General features: G+C 38.2%; 3 protein-coding genes across 3 annotated transcripts in view; 1 reads left to right on the forward strand and 2 right to left on the reverse strand.

The window, feature by feature from the left end:
• Positions 1–4,463: 4,463 nt before the first annotated feature.
• On the reverse strand, positions 4,464–8,356 carry chchd10.L (coiled-coil-helix-coiled-coil-helix domain containing 10 L homeolog). The gene is made up of 4 exons (XM_018256172.2): positions 8,200–8,356; positions 7,498–7,711; positions 5,193–5,352; positions 4,464–4,620 (listed from the first exon to the last, which is right to left on the reverse strand). The coding sequence occupies exons 1-4, from the start codon at positions 8,241–8,243 to the stop codon at positions 4,601–4,603; spliced, it is 438 nt and encodes a 145-aa protein (XP_018111661.1). The 5' UTR covers positions 8,244–8,356; the 3' UTR covers positions 4,464–4,600.
• A 2-nt stretch (positions 8,357–8,358) lies between these two features.
• LOC108713230 (kelch-like ECH-associated protein 1A) overlaps positions 8,359–23,808 on the forward strand; it is a 76,967-nt gene continuing 61,517 nt past the window's right edge. Inside the window, exon 1 of the mRNA XM_018256117.2 lies at positions 8,359–8,492. The gene's annotated coding sequence lies outside the window, so the exon portion shown is untranslated. The remainder of the gene's footprint in view (positions 8,493–23,808) is intronic.
• Positions 10,617–21,747, reverse strand: LOC108713257. The gene is made up of 3 exons (XM_018256162.2): positions 21,648–21,747; positions 14,390–15,270; positions 10,617–12,007 (listed from the first exon to the last, which is right to left on the reverse strand). Exons 2-3 carry the CDS (start codon positions 15,268–15,270, stop codon positions 11,842–11,844), a joined length of 1,047 nt encoding a protein of 348 aa, XP_018111651.1. The 5' UTR covers positions 21,648–21,747; the 3' UTR covers positions 10,617–11,841.

Genomic DNA, 23,808 nt, shown 5'->3' on the forward strand with positions numbered 1-23,808 from the left:
ATTCTTGTAGTGTGTTTCCCTGCAGTTGCCCAGTTTCTTCTAGGTCTTCCCATTCAGCTTCCGCTGTACCTGTGTCCAAATGCATGATATGTGGTAACATGATTTAACAGTTCAGGAGATACACAGGGCCATTGCACAACAAAAAGTAGCTGCTGTTGGACGTACAAAAGTACAAACTTGTATCCATAATAATACAATTTTGTAAAAATAAAATGGTATTATTATAAAAGAGGGTGTTTATGTGATGGCAATAGCCCTTTTAAATATTTAATAGCCTTATATAGTTTAATAATTGCTAATGTAATGTAAGCTTATGCTTCATTCATTATGGTGTTTAATCTATGATTCTATTCCCAATGTAGAACCAAGTAAAGTAGCAAATATTTTTGTAGGTATGCTGTACATTTATTAGGAATTATCAGCATAGTATTTAGAAAGGAAAACCATACAAGGATTACATTTTTAAAAGAAATACATGTATTAAAAGTTATTTAATAGCCTATGTATATTTTGAAATCTCCAGTTATAGAAATATACAGAACTCAGAAAATTTAAGGCTGTCAAAGTAAGTCTTTTGCTGCCCTCTGGAGGTAATTAACCAAATCTACACTATAAAAAACGTAGTTTTCTTGATACTAAGGGATAGGTATGAGTGATCATTTACAAGGCCCCATGCATGGGCAAATTGCATAAAAAAAGCCACAATTTGTCATTCTTTTTAACTTTGCCCATTGGGCAAATAGACTGTGCCTTACCTGCATTAGGGGGTGGGGAGTTATGTAGGTCTAAAGGTGGTGGAAAAGAGGGTTGGCTGTTATCTGGTGGCCCACTCTTCTGCCTATAGCAGCCGCCTTTGGCTTTGGGTGGAGCCCTCTGCTACTCATATGCTACCAGGTCTTATTGCGGGAGAACCAAAGAGAGAGTTCTGGGCAAGTACACGAACCAAACGTGAGCGGATAGAACAAGGGAGCAGTTAAGGGAGTCAATAAACAGGCCAGGTCAAACCAAACGAGCAATGTGGTACAAAAACGGGCAACAGAAACAAAGTCGTGGTCACAAAGAAATAGCCCAAAGCCTCTTTAAATATTTGAAATTCTCACCACTGTGCGAAGCCGTCATGTGGCGCTCCGGGTAAAGCCAGAATCTCCCAAGCGCCACACAACCTGGAAGCAGCAGAAGGACCAGCCACTAAGGGAGGGCAGATGGCAGTCGTCCCGGCAGGCGAGGCGGAGGGCATCCTGATGCCTGCCAGATATATTTATTACAATAAGTAGGCAAAATGTGAATTGTTAAGTCAATGGTTAATGTATAATTAGTTTGACCACTAGGTGACAGTGAGTCCAAACTGTGAAGTATAAAGTTGTTGGTAGTGAAAGGTGAATAAAGCAAACAGGAACAGGAAATAAGTTAGCCAGTTTTGGCAGTGGTAGAGCAAGGGACGGCAGTCTATGCAGGGAAAGTTGCCCTGCTAAGAAGAAGTCACCACAATACACTAGAACTGTTTATGAAAAAGTCTTCCATACAGCCTGTTCCAAGTAGTGATGAGCGAATAAATTCACCAGGCTTGAATTTGCGGAGAATTTCTGCGTTTCACCGCTAGCGAATAAATTTGCGAAACTGCAGTGGTGGGCAGGCCCAAAGGGGGAGGGGGTTGGCCTTGAGCATGCATGTGGGAGACACCTTTTTTTTTGTGGGGGAGACTGGGTCACTCAAGGTACGCTACTGGCTGTGATCTGTATAAATCAGCGGTTATCTGTGCAGAGCTGTCCCAAGAGAAGAAAACTCTATTGAACCTCACTGATTCACCTCTTTCTGAAAAGGTGTTGCAGCTGTGATATGCTGCACTGTGTATAGTAAGGCAAGATGGTGTCAGTAATGTTTCATAGTTTACGAGAAATGCAACAAGGTCATTTGTAAATGGTGGGGCAGGGTGGCAAAAAATGTTTTTCGTACTTTGAGCCCACAGTTTTGCCACCTTACGTTTCCAACAATACCAGCCTTCGGGTTGGGGGGAGGGGTGATGATGCAATAGGGCGTGGAAATGGAAAGGTTGAGCAGGGGAATGGGTGTATAGAGTGGGGAATTAGCAGGGCAGCAGTAGGCCTCTGCTCAAAAGGGAGTGATCAGCCATGGAGACGGACAGTGAACAGAGGGTTTAATAGGTAGGGTTGCTAGCCACACTTACAAATTTACCAGCAAATATATTGCTGTTCATTTTTTAATAAGGGCACCGGCCCTAGCTGATGATTTGCCATCTAGGTAACAACCCTACCCACAGGCGTAGGTCCTAGTACCACAGAATAGAACCCTATATTTTTGGCAAATATTGCAGATTTGTTTAATGTTAGCAGTATGTTGTGTTTTATGTTAGCAGTATGGTTCAGCAGTTATCCTTCAAAATACTGATAAAGAGGGTAGCAGAATTTCTGTCCTTGGAAAATAACATGCAGCATGTCCTCAAATTAATTAAATCTAGCATGTTAACTCTTTCACAGCTGATCACCAGATTATATTGACTTCAAACTCCAAAGTGGTGAACCTGATAGTCTCAGTGTGGGGCATAGTGTAAGTACTGAGACAAAGCTGGGTCAGGAGTAAAGCACACATGTCCAAATATGTTGTATAAATTGGAATTACAGAAAAGCCACATGCAAACAACAGTCATTTTTCACGCACACAAGTGAACATTCAGTAAATATCTATGCATAAAATGGCAAATAATAACATCTGTTCCCATAGAGCCATGCCACTAATAAGCATGCAATAATGATTGATCGCTTCTCCTTATCATTTGTAGTACATGACCTGGAGGGATCCCAGGATATTGCTACCAATTACCTGAGGGAACGATATTGCTATGTACGGCTCATACTTGTTTGTAAGATCAAACTCTTATATATTCAGAGCCACTAAGATACATGTCAAGGCATGCTTTTTAAGGGGATGTACAGGCAAAAAATAAAATCCAATTTTTACTTTCTTTAATGAAAAAGAAATATATCTCCAATATACTTAAATTAAAAAATATGTACAGTTTTTATAAGAAATCTGATTAAATGCAGTGAAATTCTCCCTTCGTTTTACTTGCTCTGACTGCTGCAGATACAGACAGTCCCTAACTGCTCTGCAGGGTAACTGATCATACTTTCAAACAGCAGGGGGGAGGCCACCCACCTTACTTCCCAGTTTCCCTGTAGAGCAGCAGGCGACTGTGTAGAGATTCGTATCCGTAGACCCAGTGCAGTCTGCATATTATTAATCAGACTTGCTGTATAGGCTTCTATGGTACAAATTGCCATAATTTATGACGATACCTAAGCTTAACCTCCCAACTGAAGCCCAGACCACACTGAGCATGTGCGAAGTCTTGTTCTTGCAAAGATGTTTATCCCCTGTTGTTACACTAGTGCAGGGATCCCTAACCTTTTGAACCCGTGAGCAACATTTAGAAGAAAAGGGAGTTGGGGAGCAACAACACAAGCATGAAAGATGTTCTTGGGGTGCCAAAAAAGGGCTGTGATTGGCCATTTGGTAGCCCCTATGTGGATTGCCAACCTACATTGAGACTCTGGCAGTGCACCTGGTTTTTATACAACCAAAACTTGCCTCCAAGCCTGAAATTCAAAAATAAGCAGCTGCTTAGAGGCCACTGAGAGCAACATCAAAGGGGTTGGAGAGCAACATGTTGCTCACGAGCTACTGGTTGGGGATCACTGTAGTGGCTCTATGCCTCATAAGTTGGAGCTCATCATGCAGCTGTAAATTCCCTTCAGTGATTCACAAGAGAGCATTGTCTCTCTTAGGATGGAATGGACATGAATGGCATAATGCCCTTTATTGCAGGGAACTGGTGTCAAGTTGCTTACAGCATGAGGCAGTAAACTGAATATGTGCCAAATACTGAACTTATTAGAGTATGGGTAAGTCATGGCTGCAGAGAGGGATAGGTCTCATCTATCATTTGCACTGCTGGCTATAGAAGCTGCAAAACATCCCTGTGCCATTAATGTAATTAAATAACCTAAACCCAATCTGGTGATGTATGACAATTCCAGGCCATTTGTCATATAGAATAATGGATAAAAAAAAAAACACCCCATGGCTACTGGCCTAAAAGGCTAGTTTTGCTTCCATAAGGATTAATTATATATTAGTTTGGATCAAGTACAAGGTACTGTTTTATTATTTTATTAAGATAAAAAGGAAATGTATAAAATTTGGATTATTTGGATAAAATGGAGCCTATGGGAGATGACCATTCCATAATTCGGAACTTTCTGGATAACAGGTTTCCAGATAACTGATCCCATACCTGTAGGTAACTTTAACAGGTAAATTGTTGTTATGGATCAGGGCCATAACTGGGGTAAGCACCATTTATAAGGATATAATTTGCAGGATGGACACGGCTCTTGTGTATAATAACACAATAACATAAAATAAAACCACACAAAGGCATTTCATTAAAATAGAAATACCTAATTTATTAATACTTTATTAGATAGAAGGGAGAAGTTATATGAATGTACTAAGCACAAAATAAAATTCGCAGAGGCTGATCACTTCACATTTTAAATTACAGAAATATAACCGATGATTCTCACAGCAGCGAAGAGATACCTGAAAAGCACAGAGTAAATAATGATTATTAATGAGGATACAAGTCACCAAGGAGAGAAAGTTTTCAGTACTTGGCAAGACACTCCCCTTGTTATGGTTCTATATTTCTGTTTTATTTCAAAACTGGAGAACAAAAAGATAATTAGTTAAGTAGTACAGTAGAACCCTATATTTACATCCCGTCTTTATGTTTTCCCAGATTTTTTGAGGTTCAGCGCTCACTCTGCTTTAGTTTCTTTCTGAATTTTACGTTTTCCTGATTTTGCATTCATTTTAGTGGTACCTTGGAAAACGTAAAAGTTGGGTTCTACTGTAATTTTCATTTATACTAGAAATTGATTTTTAAAAGGCAAGTGTGAAAGGGAGAGATGGTGGCAGCTGCCCTACGGCAGGCTGGTGTGTTTTTCACAAAAGAGGAGTGTTGGTCTGGGGTAACAGTAAAATGATAGACTCACTAGGGGGTACCTAATAAATTGGCAAACCCCCTTCCCATTGACTTTGCCTTTCTCTGTCCTTGAAGGTGAACATGCCTGGTTAATCTGGCAGTCATGCTGTTACCTATCCTTCCTCACCGTGGTTGGACTTGCACTGCTTGAGAACCTCGCTGAATCCTTCACACAGAGTTAGGTCACTTTGTGTGGTAGCACAGTCCAAGAACTGTTTCATCTCATAATGACAAGGTCCATGTTGTGGTGGAATCTGCTGAGGCACAGCAGAGGGCTTTTGGGGCTCCTGTAGAAAAGGTACGGAAACAGTGTAAGACAAAATAAGTATCATTCATAATAGATTAACACAACACTAGACAGATGAGCTAAAAGACAGGCATTTTGAATTAAATGAAGGCAAATTATAAAAATGAAAGATCAATAGGTTTAGATAAGAAATGGCTATATAGATATATATATATCCATATATATATATATATATATATATATATATATATATATATATATATATATATATATATATATACTGTATATATATATCCTCAACACTCTAAACAGGTTGCAGCAATATTCTGTTTAGTAATTTACCACAATTTACATAAAATTTCTTTTCAATGAGGCATTAGTTGTACCTTCATTTGGCTAAAAATGCATTATGTTGATTAGGAAAAGGGAAACCACTCTTAAAGGACAAGGAAAGGCAAAAAAATAAAATCCCATTTTTACTTTCTTTAATGAAAAAGAAACCTATCTCCAATATACTTTAATTAAAAAATGTGTACCCTTTTTAGCAGAAACCTGACTGTATGCAGTGAAATTCTCCCTCCATTTACTGCTGTGGATAGAAATTGTCAGATGGTCCCTAACTGCCGAGCAGGGAAAAAATCATACTTATGAACAGCAGAGGGAGCCCCGCCTTACTTCCCAGCCATGCAGAACTCTAGCAGCTTTGTTAATGACGATCCCTAAGCATCCCAGACCACACTGAGCATGTGCAGGGTCAGGCAAAGATGTTTAACAAAGTTACAAGAGGACATCCCCCTGCGGCCAACTTTGAAAGCATAAATCATTTGTTTTATTAGGCTTCTGGTGCAGTAAGTTCATGCTTATGTTTAGTATACAAAATACAGCATTTCTTATTCTATTTTAGACTTTCCTTGTCCTTTAACATACAGCTATACCATAATTATCCTTTATCTCTGAAGAAACCCTTGTTTTATGATTGTATTAAAAACGCCTTCAAAATATTATCCCACATTAAAATAATTAAATTAGGGTTCAATTAATTAGACTTTCACAGCAATTAAAATCAAGGTGCAAAGCCAATCTATTGACCTGTGTATATTTCAGCTAATAGAACTATTAAATTAAAACAGAGAACATTTTATGAGCTTATTTCATGATTCGCAATATTTAATAACCCAATTAACCATATACACTGATTAGTTTTAAAGTGACGTGCTCGCAAATATATCACAGTGACTTAATTTGTGGTGTCTTAGAGACCAAATTTCATACTGTGATAATTAATCTTACCGTGTGCTTTGCACTTAGAGATTAATTAACACAGTATGAAATTTGGTTTTTAAGACACCATGAATTATGTCACTGTGATGTAGTTGCGAGCACATTTCACTTTAAAACTAATCAGTGTATATTGAGTTATCAAATATTGTGAATCATGAAATACGTTCATGAAATTTTCTCTTTTTAATTTAATTTAGTTCTATTAACTGAAAATATTCACAGGTCAATAGATTGGCATTGCACATTGATTTTAATTGCTATGAAAGTCTCATTAATTGAACAACCCTGATTATTATTATGTGGGATAATTTTATGAGGGTTTTTTCACACTCATAGAACAAGGTTAATTTTCTTCTTTCTAATAAAAAATGCATTATGGGCACACATATTGTATATATATATATATATATATATATATATATATATACAATAATACAGGTATAGGTTGTTCAGTAGGACTACATGTATATATGATCATGTTCTCCTGACGATTCATTATGCCCCAATTAAAAGTACTTTAGGGTTAAACAGAGACTACAGGGGTATGATGTAAGTGATTAAACCTTTCCTTTTGAAGTACTTTGAAGTCGAAAATATACTATACTATGCAAAATATATTTCCCTGATTTTACATTTTCACCGATTTTACACCATTTTTTAATGGTCACTGTAAGACGTAGACGTTCTGCAGTATACCAAGTTACAATACAGCATTATAGTATCTTAGGGAGCCACCAATACTAATGCAGTGGGCCACCATTCATAACATATATGTCTGACCAGCAAATATATACTAAATAAACAATTTAATTGTGACAGTATGTACACACGCTATTTTACATGAATCTGTACAGCACTACAGGCAATGTTGTTGACAAGAAAGCAAATTACATATTGTACTGACCTGTGTGGCTGGCTTTGCTGGTTCTGAGCTGCTACCACTGAAAGCCCCAGTAAGTGCACCCCCAATGACATGCCCCACTGCTGATCCCACAGCTACTCCTGCTGCAGTAGTAGCCATCTGGGCCATCAACCCAGGGCCCTGTGACGGAGCAGGGGCTGATGAAATAGCTGAAGGTGGTGGAGGTGCAGGGGCAGGAGTATGAGAAGGGGCATGGCTGTGTGAGAAAACAACAGAAGAAAGATCTATGTGACACAATACTCATTAGCTGGGCAATTAAGACACACCAAAAAAAATCACATTCCTAAACAACATTTACATGATAGGTCTAGCATACAGGACTGGAATAAACTACAGAGCTCTGATGCAGAAATATTATGTTGTCCCATTTCACAGACAACTTGTGGAAATCATTCTGCATTTATAAGCCACATAGCTAAGATTTAAATCATGCTGCATATCCTGCACTGTTAGTAGCTCTGCCCTCTGGATGCTGTTAATATGACAGTAAACTATTTTAGGTGCTGCTTAATTTAAGAAGGCTTTGCAATTTAATTGCTAAATCATTATGCAACATACTTTAAAGGTCACATTAACATCCACATTTATATGACAATAAAACAAGGCACTAAAATCATTTTACGTTGGTATGCCACAAACACAGCAAAGGTCTGTTAAATGTGCTTTTAATTCCACTTTTATTACCTAGGCGCCGTGCGAGAGGGGACACTTCGGCCACCACGAGCCATTAGTGCGTCTGCTTGAAAGTCAGCTGTCTAAGTGACACTGATCGCTCCCGTGCCTTTCAAAGGACGTACTTGTTCCCAGAAGCCTCCTTTTGGGAAGGCAGCGCCTTCTGATGACGTACGATTTGCAAGTGCTCTATTCTTAGTAACATCGCAAATCAATGCGGTGCGCCCAATGAGAAATGAGACAGAGGGGGAAGATTGGAACATAAGTGGCCAGGATGAAGTTGTGACTGCAGGATCCTTGGATGTGTGAGTGAAACAACATACCTTCGAATATTTTGGAAATAAAAAGAGGGACAAAAAAGTTGCAGCGCATAGTGTGGCGAAATTTTTTGACCACGCCCATTTTTGTGGCCACACCCCCTAATTACTATGTTCCTTTTACAAAATTTGGCAGGTTATGAAAGTTTGAACATATTTCTGTGGGGTTTTTTTTCCAGTTATTATAGTTTTGCTAATGAAGGTGAATTGCCCTTTAAGCTGTGAGTCTAACTTTTCCCAAGGGACCTGTTATCTTATATTGTTACAATTACTTATCTAGATACATTTGAATTGTTACAAATGTATCTAATCTTCTAATGTGGCTGTTCTGGGCTCTCCGCCAAAAGCCAATTAAGTTAGAAACTTTGTTTCTTTTTCTGGCTGTTCAGGACAGAGAAAAACATGACAAACGAGGGACTGCAGGTTGAGCTGTCAAAAGAGCCTCTAAAAACGGGACAGTTGGGAGGTATGAAACAACTGGCGCATCTGCATTGTTTCCTTAGGAGAGCACACATAGGAGACTGATTTCTCCTGAGGACGTCTTAAAATGCTTTCCGTAATACCCAGTCTAAAAAATCCATGTTGCTAAACATTCTTTGTCATGCTCTCTACTCGCTTCTCAATCCGTCCATCTTGCCCCTGTAATACTAAGCAACGTCTCATAATACATTATCTTAAAGGAGAAGGAAAGTCTTCTTCCACTTGGGGGTGCCAAATGTTAGGCACATCCAAGTGATTGTATTTACTTACCTGAAACCCCGGGCCAGTGCTCCTACCAGCAGAAAACTGCACCGGCCCAGGGTTATACCAGCGAGCACCACGGAGCGATCCACTTCCGTCATCTTCTGTCTTCAAATTTCTGTACTGTACTGTAGGTAAGGAACCAATCAGCAGCTAGCAGGAACTGATAGGGAACAAAAGCCTGTATGTGCTTGTGTGACTGCAGGGCTGTGATTGGCTGTCCCCCTCCTACTGTGCTTCTGGCAGGGATCGTTCGGACACGGCTACCCCTCATTTGAAACACATACAGGGACCAGAGAACATCTATAGAGAGCACCAATAAAGGGCAGATTCTTAAAGATAATATACATTTATGGCACCATGTAAAAGCAACACCATATATTACTTATAATTGCCTACAAAATTAGGGTTTTTTCATTTATCCTATATGTCTCCTTTAACAATTTTTGATTTTTAGGTATTTGTAAATGAAATTGCTTGACTAGAGTTGTGCTGACTTTTTCAATAGCAAAACTATTTACAAATAGCTTTAATATAAATTGTTTTATTACCACATATTTGATTAGAATTTCATTTTATTTTCACATTAAAAAAAAAAAATATATATATATATATATACACACACACATTCTTGTGATAATTGGTAAATATATTTATACAAAAATAAGGCCCGATTGATCCCCTATAAAGAGGGTAAGGACTTCTGATTACTCACTGACTTCTTATTGAAAATGTAACATTAGCCAGTTGAGTACACCTATTGGCTAGCAAAGAATGATAGAAGTAACCAGTATTTTGCTAAGTAATATCATAAAAAGCATGAGGTTCACACATAACAATCAAGGGCTTTAAAACGTTGATTAAATTATCTTCATAATGGCTGAAGAGATCAGAAGGGCAGAGAATAACAACAGTGCTCCTTATAATGCCAAACTGAAAAAGCTGCACCAATCAAAGTTGAGTAAATAAAAATAAATACCAAAAGTTTGCTACTGGTCTAGTAGCCTATAGCTACCAATTAGAAGATAGCATTTTCCAGTCATTTTGGTTGCTTTTGAAGAATAGACCTGTTGGTTGCTTTTGAAGAATAGACCTGGACAAATAAACTTTGCTTACAGTATTCCTCACCCTAACCTCTTCACTTCATCTGTTTAATTACCTTACACTGCAAGATCAGCTGTAAATCTTCTAAGACTACCATTACCAACATTATGCTTTGGTTTCAAGGTAGTTAGGACAAAATAGAACAAAATGATGTCTCAGGGTAATCAGTAGTTTGAAAGACTCTTGCTCCCTAAAGCTACTGATCATTTATTTTTCGGTATGCCACAATTCCAATGTGGGTTAAAAGCCAATGATCGCCAGCAAATGTATTATTTTAATCTTTATTCTTATAATCATCAGTAACATGCACAGATTTTTTTTTAGATACATAGGATCTAGGACCTCTTCCCACTAGAGATTAAAATTTAATAAGACAAAAAATAGCATTTTGCATTGTGCTTCTTGTTCTTCATTAGAATTTTTTACGCACAAATATAATTATTTTTTTATTGACACATTTTATTACATTCATTGGTACACTGGATCAAACTATAATGGTTGCTAAAAAGCACTGTGCATTTTATTTTTGTTTTTAACGACTTATAATACATTACCCCAGAAACCTGGTACCTACGGTGCAGAAATAAATGACTTGAACAATACCACAAAGGGCTAAAATGGGTATTATTAACCAGAACTGAACAGAGGTCTCCCTGACTCAGAGTCTATTGACTTTATAGGTAGAAAAGGAGATTTGCCCCGGGCCTCCATTTCACATTGTGACAGGGTTTACTTTAGTTGTAATTTAATAACCACAGTTTGTAGTTCAGCCATGGACACCAGAAATATTGCTCTCATTAGAGAACAGAGGACAATGAGGAAACAAGCGTCATAATAAAAATGCTGGGCCTTGCCGCAGATTATAACAAAGACACATGGCACACATACACAATAGTTAGAATGCTATACTTTTTACTAAAATTGTGCTCATTTTAGCTCAGAAGAGAATGGCTTTGCATACTGCCCTCTTTCAGCAATGAGCATTTTTCTCATATGCAAATAAATGACAATAAATGAACTTTGATTTTTACCCATATATGTGTCACAACTCCAAAAACTTCAGTTTGTCTTACTTTATAAAGAAGGTTTATTTATTGCGAGGATTCCATAAGTGCTTATCAAATCAAATGTCCATTTGCACTTGAAATGATTTCATGGTGACAACTTGCTTAATTGTCTAGGGCATATATGTGGCTGGGTTCTGGTTAAATGTCTTCTTCTCAACAGTTTGCTTTATTTTCACTGGACAAACAATATTGTTTCAATATTTCAAGCTAAACACATAATTTGTATAGGAAATGCATTTATATGTATTAGTGCTATTTGGCTAAACAGCTGCCACAGCAGAAGTACGACTTGTGTATTGTGCCTGTTGGGTCAAGTCTTTATAAAGGAAGATTTTTGGCAAGATTCAGAAAGGACTCATTCTCAACTGTTCTTGTCACATTTACAGTAGACAAGGTGGAATTATGAATTAGAAATGCTTCTGTGATTACTGATCTGGTAAGATATACACATCATCCTCTTCCTTGTTCATGTTGTTCATTTCACCAGACTCCGTGTAACTATAGTACACGTTTTGTGTGTTGGTGTAGATAGGCAGGTCACCATCAGTTACATCACTTTCCAGGTATATGTCTTCTTCTTTCATTGCATCGCTAAGAAAGACAAATGGGTACAGGATGTTTTAATAAGCATTTTTCACAAACACACAAGTGAATGACTTTAAAAGCTCTTATTTTTAAAGATGATATTATATCATATTAACCATTCAATGAGCATCAGAAGGCTGTGGTGTGTTGATGAAATGGGCTGGGTACAAGCAATTTAACGAGCTTGCTTATCACTGCTGATATCCCAGCAAACTCATTGTGCAAGAAATAACTTACAAGAATCCTGTCTAATGCATGCAAAATTCAGGCCTGACTGAAAAGATCCAAGCAGCTAAGCTCTCTTATGAATATTGATACTGAATATTGAATGTGTGCCTTTCTCCAGAGTTGTCACAATTTGCCTTCTACCTTAGTTTCCTTATTACTAGATGTGAGGTTTTGATACTATATAACATTACTTAGGTAAAGTGGTTGTTCACTTTTCAATTAACTTTTAGTATGATGTAGAGAGTTATATTTTGTGACAATTAGCTATTGATGTTCATATTGTACTATCTGTGAGTTATTTAGCTTTTTATTCAGCAAACTCTCCAGTTTGCAGCTTTTTTGCTAGGGTCCAAAATACCCTAGCAACCATTCACTGATCTAAATAAGAGACTGGGATATGAATAGAAGAGGACCTGAATAGAAAGATGAGTAATAAAAAGTAGCAATAACAATACATTTGTAGCATTACAAAGCATTTGTATTTTTAGATGGATTTGATGACCCCTATTTGAAATTTGGAAAGAGTCAGGCGAAGAAGGCAAATAATTCAAAAACTATAAATAAGAAAAAACAAAGGCCATTTAAAAAGTTGCTTAGAATTAGCCATACTATAACATGCTAAAACCTCAACTAAAATGTGAACCACCCCTTTAAACTGTTGACTGCACTGTTATCCAAATCTCTATCTTATCTAAAGTACATGATCCTGATTATAATATCGGACACCTGTGGGCACAGTGACCTAATTCTAAAGGAATGGTTGAGATAATGATCCAGAACTTAATTGATAATGTTATGGGCCTTCTAAGCCTCCTGATTCATTCTGTACCCTTTTTATTTATTGACATTTCTCATGTTTTTTAATATTATTGACAGTTAAGTGTTGGGTAACTTGTTAATTAATTATGATGATTACAAAACTGAGACATGAAGACAGAAGAATTCACTAAAGACTAACTTTATTTCAGAAATGGTGCAGAATTTTCAACTGATTATATTAATAATGTTTCTTACTTCCGTGCTTGTATTATATTTTCATTTTAGTGATAGTTCCCCTTTGAGAATAGTGTGGTTGTGCTGTTCCCTAATGAAAATGGTGTAAAAAGAGGTCTGGAGAACTGGACAGTGCTGGGCAACCTTAAAGGAACAGTAACGCTAAAAATTTTTTATTAAAAAATCTATTCTACCTACACTAATAATAGATCTACCCTGCATAAAGTGTATTCATAGCAATGCTTTATTAAAAAAATACTGTTAGAAAACACTGCTTCCTGTCTACTGGAGAACGGCGATATGGCGACTCACTCTGCAGCTCTGCAGTCCGCATCTTCTCCCTAACCCGACTTCTGCCAAAACCGGAAGTTATGAATCCGGAGCCCACAGGCTTGAGGCCAGTTACATAGGTGAGATCCTGGCAGCCTAAAGCCCCTGTCCGACCCATTATCTCCCTGGGCAGCAGCTCATCTGCCCTCCCTGGGGGCATCTCTTCATCCCCCGACCCCCCTCCAGAAGAGAAGTGAGCAAGAGGAGCAGATCTGCGCGACTCTCTTGGATTTACCTGTACAGCTCTGCCTTGCGATGGGATCTCAGAAAGGATGCGGGGAAAGAGCAGAGAGAGCACAGCAAGCACAGTGACTGCAGCTCCGCGCAGGATAATAGTGCGCTCATCATTGCCGACCTTTCTCTCCTCTGCCCTGTAAATCAACTGATTAGCTGAGGAATGCTGGCCCTTGTTTGGATAATGGGACCGGGGACGCAGTTTTTGTATGCATGTTTTGTAAAGCACTTCTCCGGCATTCCTCAGCTAATCAGTTGATTTACAGGGCAGAGGAGAGAAAGGTCGGCAATGATGATAGAAATGGATGTGAGGATATTGAGTCAAAGCTTGGAACTGGCTTGGCATAACCAGCCCTGGATAATCCATGTCATCATGGTAATGTGCAGCTAATTAACGTCAAATGTGTTTTATCATTTACTGAAAAAGCCAAGAGGCTCCTGTGTCAATATACTTAAAATATGTTCTGTGACAAAAATATGTATACGGTACATACTCAAATGTATTTTTTATCTGCCGACTACTGTGAGTATGGATGATTGCTATGCGTGTTTAACTACACAACCCATTGCTTAGAAGATATTTTCAGCAACCAAATTATATACCTGTTTCCAGCCTGCCATCTCTTGTGTTCAGTGAAAGTGTACGGCTTCTCTTGATCTGGATGCCATTGACCAATAACAACATTCTCATAATTTTTTCCTGGATGATGTGTTGCTGTAGAGATGTTTTCCATATTTCTTGTCGTATAATGTTGCTGCCCATGAGCAGGTGATTTGTCGACATTTTTGTTGCTTTCAAAATTAGCCTCTTTCTTTTTCTTAGAACAAATGAAATAAGTCGTGCCTCCCGCTAGTAGTGCAACAGCCACAAAGGGAATTGCTATGTACCATGCCAACATAACAGTTCTGCATTCTTTTTGGTAGAATTCTTCAATATCAAACCAGGATAACCCTTTCTGACATTTGAAGGAACATTCTGTGCTATTGTGACAAAACCTGTTTGCTTTCTGTGTACTTTCTACAACTGTACATTCACAATTAATTCTCAAGTTCCGGAGGCTGGGTTGAAAAACACTAGCGGGAATGGAGGATAATGGATTTCCTTCAAGTTTCAAGCATTCCAAAGCAGAAGCATTTACCAAGAACATTTCTGGTAGTTTTGAAATCATATTATGAGAGAGGATAACTTCTTTCAGCATATTAGCATTGTATAGAAAATCTTCCGGAAGTATTTGAATGCTATTGTAGGACATATCCAGAGAAGTGAGTTTGTGGTATGTTGAATTTGGAAATGTCTTTACATGTGTGATGGAGTGATTGGTTACATTCACCTTTCCCATGTTAGAAAAGTTAACTTCTGAGAGCTCAATGCAGTTTGCAGTGACAGTAACTGTCTGGTCACATTTCACAAAGCAAAATCCATTGGCATATGTTAGAGAGTGGTGCAACAGTATCACTGGCAGTAGAATGTGCATTGTTACCATCTGGAAGACAGAACATTACTGGTTAATAAGATGTCTCTGGCTATCATATCATCTATCATTTAGAGGCCTGTGTAACAGGGCCTGGCAATGCCGGCAAGGCGCCCACACTCGAAATACACACAAACATTAACGATTTTGATTTATTTTATTGTAAAAGAGGGTATCATAAACGTAGTCGGATTTTTGACATTGTGTTTGAGAAACTAATGTATCAATATCTGGTTGAATGGAAGTACCGTATATACTCGAGTATAAGCCGAGTTTTTTTATACTTGAGTCATGCCTGCTTGCACAAAAATGATCCTTTGTACCTAGCTGATCCGGGATGGAGATCCATGCGGCCCAGCATGAAACGATCCATTGCCTTGGTTAACGTCGCGAGTAAGGTCACGGTGCCGCGGGACATGCCCCCTCCCCCCGCAACTACTCTGGTCTGGCTGCTGGAGTCTGAACAGTGTGCGTGTTGCGTGTGATGTCACCACAGGCGCGCTCTGCACTGGCCACATTGGTGCTGCCCGGAGACGAGGATACCGGTAATTCAAATCGCATGGTGGAAGCGATCAATAGAGAGACAGGACTCGGGGCAGGAGAAGGAGCGTACTATGAAGGACAGGGGAGACAGAGGAGACAGAGCTGAGGGACACACACATTAAAACAGGAGAGCGATCCCTCGCTGTTGCTGCTCAGATGGATAAACAAGGCAGGCTGATGCAGGCCAGGGGGTGGGGATTCCAGGACTCCCCATCCATGGGGGACCCAAACTCTCACTCCTCATCCTATGCACGACCCCCCAACAGACAATGGGGAGCCCAGGAAGCTGGATGTCGTTGACATATTGCAACAGACCATGACTATCACTGACCAGAGCCTTGATGAAGCCCAGGCAAAGTGAGTACAAGAGGGAGGGGGTAACTTTAGGTGCTGGAGAAGAGGCTTATATGTGTGTATGAGCGACTGCTCTGTGTGTATGAGAGCCTGCATTATGGCCTTTACCCTCTGCCCACTCTAATCCTTCTTTCCACCAAAAGAGGTCCACAGCTCCCCTCACAGCACAGCTTCCTAATCCCAACTTTCACTTCCAAACTTAGTGCCCCCTATGATTTGATAATTGAATGGTCGCTGGAGGATGCATTGAAAGCTGCTGCATTTCTCACCCTAGGTTTATACTCGAGTCAATAAGTTTTCCCAGTTTTTTTTGGTAAAATTAGGTACCTCGGCTTATACTCGGGTCGGCGTATACTCGAGTTCAGAAACATTACTATTGTTTATATAAATAAGCTGCTGTGTAGTAATGGGGGCAGCTGTTCAAAGGAGAAAAGGCTCAAGTTACACAGCAGATAACAGATAAGCTCTGTAAAACATAATGTTATCTGTTGTCCATTACTTATCCTGTGCCATTTAGCCTTTTTTCAATTTCCGCCATTGCTACAAAGCAGCTTGTTTATATGAACTATAGTAATGTTTCTGAAGCAAACAGATCAGTTTTACCAGTGCAGGGCACCAGTACATAATATTTTCTTTACTTTAAAACACTTTCATTTTTTGGAGTTACTGGTCCTTTAAGAGTGCTCCCACAACCCCCCGAACTTTGTTTGATATCCAAGGCATGATGATATCTGTCCAGATCGATTACTCAACATACACAGTCAAGTGTCATATGGAACCTTGTATCTGATGACTATGACTTGGTTAAGGATCAGGAAGTTCTGTATTTCGTCATTTTCTTGCTATGGTATATCCTGATTAGCTGATGTATCAAATACAGATTAAACGGAAATGATATAATGCTCTGTTTTACATAAATGTTCTTGTAAGAGCAAGACTGACAGTAATAATCAGCACATTTCTTCCTCTTGTGCAAAACAACTGAATGTTGTGACAAATTACGCAACTGTAAGAAAGGCACCATCTCTTTCCCTTTTACAGTTTGTGGGTTATATGAGTGGGCTGACAGCAAGGAAAAAATGAATTTCCCAAGATTTATAATAGCGAGCTCTGTTCTTTTTATATGCGGGAAATTCCCTTTGTTGCGAAAATAATGCCTTTGTTGAACCAAAGTCATCAATATGCAAAATCATCTGGAAAAATACATCTACAGTGATCCCTGAATAAACAGTAAAGCCTTGATTTTTACACCCAGGTAATCTTTAAAGTGTGATCACAGAATTGTTTATAATCATGGGGCAGGGTGTAAAGTGCATAAAACAGGAGTAAGGCACCATGTTTTTTGCACTTTTAATCCTGTTCCATGGATGAGCTCTGATAGGGGCAAAAAGGAGCGCAAGAATCTGCACTCCCCCCAAGAAAATCGATGACAGAGGAGGCTGCTCCTTTACATAGTTACATAGTTAAATCGGGTTGAAAAAAGACAAAGTCCATCAAGTTCAACCACTCCAAATGAAAACTCAGCATCCATACACACACCCCTCCATACTTTCACATTTTTTTAAACTGATCATGACACATAATGGGCAGGTTCACGGCTTCCAGAACTCTAATAAAGGCCACATTCTACTAACCACAAAGGGAGACAGATTTACTAAAAGGGCGAAGTGGCTGTCGCTAGTGAAAATTCGCCAGAAATACCCTCCGCAAGGACATTGCAAATTTTCTAACAGAAGGACTATTCTCTAGTGAAAGAGTATATCACTAACAAAGTTTCACGCTCTATCACCAAGCGAATTTTGCTCAGGCGAATGATCGTTACTTTAATTCACTAAAGTGTGAATTTTACATAATGTTACCTCTTTTGCCAGAGTTTTATTCACCAGCTTAGACCTGGGGAACTGATCAGATGAAGCTACAGCCTCCTCATTCATATATCAGTGACATCATATCCTGTATGCCGAAGAGTCATAAAAATTATAAAAAAACGCTGGCGTTTTTTCACATTTTAAAGTGCGATTGTCTTTAAAAGTTGTAACTATTGAAAATTTTTGTTTGAACAATTTTTTTCCCATTTGAGGGGCATGCCACATTTCTTTTAGGGTGGGCTCATGTCTAGGGCATCAGAGAATCTCTTTTGTCTTTATTTTGCTTTCTTGAACATTCTTAATAATAAGTGGCCACTTCAAGCATTTGCACCTATAACATCTATTATAAAGACACATATATATAACAACTATGGGGCAAATTTACTTAGCGCTGAAAATTCTCCAGCGGCGGCTTCGCAGGCAGTGCAACACTTCGCCAGGCTAAAATTCACTCAGACAATGCTAATTCACTAACATGCGAAGTTGTGTCCAGGGCGATGAACACTGGCGAAGTTGCGCTAGTGTTAATTCGGCAAGCAGAGTGAAGTTGCGCTAGCGTTGGCTAATTTGCATATGACAGGAAGTTAAAGTTGAATGGACGTATATGTTGCAGCAAATACATTACATTACACAAGCCCAGGGAAGCTTAATAAAAGAAAATAGAGCTGTTATAATGCCCTACACATTTGGCCAGTGTTTAGTTTATGTGCCATATGTTAGGAAATGTAGTGGGGAAGCCGGTTACCCCAAAAAAAATTTACGCTCTTTTGCAGCCTATCACCCTGAAAAAAAGGACTTGGAAAAATTCACTTCACCCTTTAGTAAATTTGCCCCTATATGTACCCGCCCTTTTCAAATAGACCTAAGACCAAGTGTACTAATGATGTTTTGCTAGGCAAATTAACATTAGCAAAACGCTCGCGCTGATGAATTTACACTAGCGAAACTTTGCCAGCATTCGGCTGCAGAGACGCAACTTCATTTTAGTGAATTAGCGTAGTGGTAGCAAATTTTCACCTGACAAAGTGGCATGAAGTGTGACGAAGCCTTCACAGGCGAAAATTCACCCTTCAGTGAATTTGCCCCAGGAGCTTTATAATCAGGAGCTTTTCCCTCTCCAAGCATAAGACTGACAATCACTCTTGTGTTCATATCTCAACGTAGAAGGTAAAAAATTCTGCACAACATCCCATTTCCGCCAGAAATACCTCTTTCCCTTAGGCCAAATATTACGTTTCTTTATAAAGGTTATATGAATCGGCATATGATATTTTCTATCAATGTTAAAGTTGATGGCACATACACTGTTTTGCTGCATGTGCTTTTTTTTTAGCTTACAGTGGGGCAGCAAATGCTGACAATATGATTTACTGGACAATTAGGGAAAAATAAAATAAATATAAACACTAGTTACACATAGGGAATGTTTCCCTTTAACTCTGCTGTATGATATTGTATCAAAGCAGAAAGCTCAGCTCACAATGATGCTGGTTAAATAGGATAAAAGGAGTGGTAAAAGCCACCCCTGGTATAGTAAAGTTGACTATATACAGTAGTTTTCCAACTGGAATTGCAATGCGTTTAGTGTTAGTGATTCCTTCAGCCTTCTCAGTTCATGCACTCACAGTAAATACAGAGGGATAAGGGGTGAGAAATGCCCCTTTGCAATGTATAATTTCGCATGTGGGTATATTACCTCTGTTTTAAAAAATAATTTTAAATAACTGAATGAAAAGTCTATATTTACAGTTAGCGTCTGAACAAAAATCCAAAGCTGCACCTTAGGAAAGATAAAACTTAAGATTACTATTACTATTTGCGCCTAGGTTAGTAAAGCTCTCCCTGTCTCCTTGCTGTGCAAGTCAATGAACTCTCTGAACATTCTGTGGTTATCTAATTTACACTTGAAAAAAAAACCACATGAAAAATGTAACTTTGTTTCTCACCTCTAGAAAAGTCACAAGTGCTATTCAAAAATGTGTAAAATCGATACACTCACATATATAAAAATGTATAATAAACTAAATGAAGGTCTTAAGATTACTATTGCTTTGGATATTATGCTTGATACTCTAGTGTTTTTAAAGAGTTCAGTGATATTTTTTCATTAAATCAGCTAGAAACTAGAAAATTCTAGTTCTGGGGTTCAGTTGCCCATTCTATAGTATAAAGGTTAGGCTTCCATTAGCTGCCCTATACCAAGATTATAGATAAAAACATGGTCATAATAATCACTCCTGTAGGTATGGAAATATAAATGACAAAAAAATATACATCTAAATCCCAACCATCATGGCTTCAGGAATTGCCCCTTTATATAATATGCTGGTATTCTTACCACAGTTATAGGGCACCCAATAATTTTCCAGTTTCAGTGTTACCTCCAAGTTTGGATGAGTTCCTAGCCATATATTTTATTAAGGTGCTTGATTTGTTATACTTTAAAGGGGCCAGTTCTTAGCATATTTTGAATTGGTCTTCATCATTTCTTTTTTATAGTTTTTTACTTACTATAAGCCCTAACTACTTCTGACTCTTTTAAGCTTTCAAATGGGGGTCACTGACCTCATATAAAAAGCAAATGCTCTCTAAGGCTACAAATGTATTGTAATTGGTACTATTTATTTAATCATGTTTCTGTTCAAGCCCTACCCAGTTCAAATCCCAGTCTCTTATTCAAATCAATGCATTGTTGCTAGGGTAATTTGGCAACCAGACCACTGCAACTGCAAACTGCAGAACTGCTGAATAAAAAGCTAAATAACTCACAAACCACAAATAATAAAACATGAAACCCAATTGCAAATTGTCTTGGAATATCCCTCTCTGCATCATACTAAAAGTAAACTCAAAGGTTAAAAAAAAATTAAAGCCATTTGCAAATTGTCTCAGAATATCACTCTCTACATCATACTAAAAGTTAAAGGACAAATCAACCCCAAAAATGTGCCTAATAAAAGAAAACATAATTCTAAGAAACTTTACAGTATACATGTATTAAAAAATTTCAGTGCTTTTAATGTTCTTTGTAAATACAATTGCTAATGAAAGCAGCATTTGTTTAACTGCTGGTTGTTACTTTTTAAACAATGTTGCAAAAGTCTCCCAGCAAAGACCAGTCTTATATTGTATCAACAGTCTGAGCCACCAGGGCAGAGAATAAAAAGGAACAGACAAACACATATTTCAATAGCATTACATATATAAATAACGTAAAAAAACATTTTGAAAATTTGTAACAAATGTATATTGAAAAGTTGCTTAAAATAATGTTTTCTTTTATTAGGCAATAATTTATTTTTGGGTTGAAATTCCCTTTAACGCAAACCCCTTTTAAAAATGGATACCGAGTTAAACCTCAAGACAGGTTTATGTTGAAAGCTATCCGGCCTGCTGAGCGTAATTGAACAACAGATGGGATATAATTTTCCCAGGTTGGTTTGCTAACTTTTCTGCATTACTGTTGTAATCCCCTCCTACTCCTGCAGTGACTTTGCCTTTATCCACTGCCATAGACACTTCACAAATGCCTTACCATTTTGAAACTAAACTATTTTGAGTTTGGCATTATATATCAAATTAATTTCTATTGGTCGTTACCACTGTACTCTGTTAAAGACTTACCTCGGAGACTGGTGGCTTTTATAATGTTTGTGATATTGCTCTCCTTCAACTGCACCTTCTAAAATGTTCTGAAGTCTATTTTCACTCCTTGCACACCAGATTCTTTTCACAAAGAGGAAGCAAAAGCCTTATTGCAACACATTTCATACTTCTCTTTTCTGCTACCGTAATGCCGAATAGGTGACAGACAGTAAATGTTGTATTAAAAAGTGACATATAGTTATTTGTGCCATTTTCAAAAATCCCATGACATATGTAAAAGAGCTCAATGGCAACAATTTATTATCAAAATTCTGCTTAAAGAAGGGACTTGTTGTTTATGCAACAAGCAAAGTGCAAGAAATGGGTGCAAGGCACCCTGGTTTTTGTCCTTTGCCCCAAGGCTTATGTGCAGAGAGTAGAGCACCAATGCACCTCATTCTGAATGCAGGACTGCAGTTATACCTCATTTTACATTAATATGCCTATGCAGTGGCATAACTAGCCAAAGCTAGGCACAGACTGTACACCTGGGTCCCCCTGCTGCCCCCCCTCCAGAATTGGTGCCCTCTTGACATTTGAACTGAGACTCTTTCCCTACCTTGCCATCCACAATATGCAATTTGCCCTGCAGTCCATAATGGGTGCAGGCCCAGTTGCAATCACACCCCCATAACCCCTGAAAGTTATGCCAGTGTCATTATGGTGCAATGTGCAGAGTACAGCCATCACAGACCATTACCCAAAGTGCAACTTTTGTATTTCTGCTGGGGCAATGATAAATGATACCTAAAATCCCTGCAATAACATGTGTTAATATTGTTACTTTTTATACAATAAGTAAATAATCACATAACTACCATAAATGTGCAAAAAAAAAAAGTATGCATACATTTTCAGTAATCAAATACACTAACTTATACCTTGTTATTTTGATGACAGTGTACTTTTAAAGGATGGCAACAGTTAGAACTGCTACTGAATGCATCCTAGCACACAAAATATGAAATTAAATATGCAAAAAAGTGTTTACATTATGGCTAATGCTAACAGGAACACAGAGCTAAGCAACTGAGGAAAAAGTAAACCACAGAATAAAGAACAGCTGAATAGCTGTACACAAAATCAGTAGCTCAATGCGTGCAATGTACTGTGATATTTATTTTTAAAGCCAGGGCAGAATTGTCATACATAAATGTTAAAATATGAATTCCACTCAATTCAACATTTCAAACCCTTATTTAAATGTTTAGGTACTTTCACGGGGTAACATTGTTTTGTATTGTATTAGAAGGATTGTAGATACAGAGGAGGAGGAGGCAAATTTTTCTACTTTATAAAGCACTAATAAGACCCTATATGAATATAACAAAGTGGTGTGGGCAACTTATCTAATAAATTCTCCTATGTTTTATTCATCAGTAGACAATAAGGCATTTATTGAGTTTAATCTTACAATGAGATCTATAAGGTTATGGAATTCAGGCAAATTGGATATTGCTCTGCGTGAGGGTGTTTTCACCTTCTTATATAGATCAATTGCAGTTAGGCAGGTTACGTTTAGGCAAAATGGTTAAACTAGGTGGACGTGTCCCTTTTTTCAACATAACCCACTGAAATGCTTGTCACAAAATGAATTGCATATATAGACACTGCTCTATTCTTCAGTGCTCCACTTTCAGTGTTCAGTAACACGTATACCCCTTCCCTTTGCTCTGGACATAAAGTCACTGAGTACAGCAAGCATTCAGCTTATAATGATGTCTTAAAGTGGAAATAGTGGCTTTATTCTAGGTAATGCAACAAAACAAATAATTACACTTAGGCCCATAAATCTTTGAACAGAGACAACTTTTTTTTCTTCTAATTTTGGTTCTGTACATTACCACAATGAATTTTAAATGGAACAACTCAGATGCAGTTGAACAAAAAGATTACATAAAAATGTGAGGAACTAAAACCTTTTTTAACACAATCACTTCATTTCAGGGGCTCAAAAGTAATTGGACAATTGACTCAAAGGCTATTTCATGGGCAGTTGTGGGCAATTCCTTTGTTATGTCATTATCAATGAAGCAGATAAAAGCCCTGGAGTTGATTTGAGGGGGGGGGTGCTTGTATGTGGAAGATTTTGCTGTGAACAGACATCATGCAGTCAAAGGAGCTCTCCATGCAAGCGAAA

Source organism: Xenopus laevis, chromosome 1L (genome assembly GCF_017654675.1).
Source record: "Xenopus laevis strain J_2021 chromosome 1L, Xenopus_laevis_v10.1, whole genome shotgun sequence".
NCBI lineage: Eukaryota > Metazoa > Chordata > Amphibia > Anura > Pipidae > Xenopus > Xenopus laevis.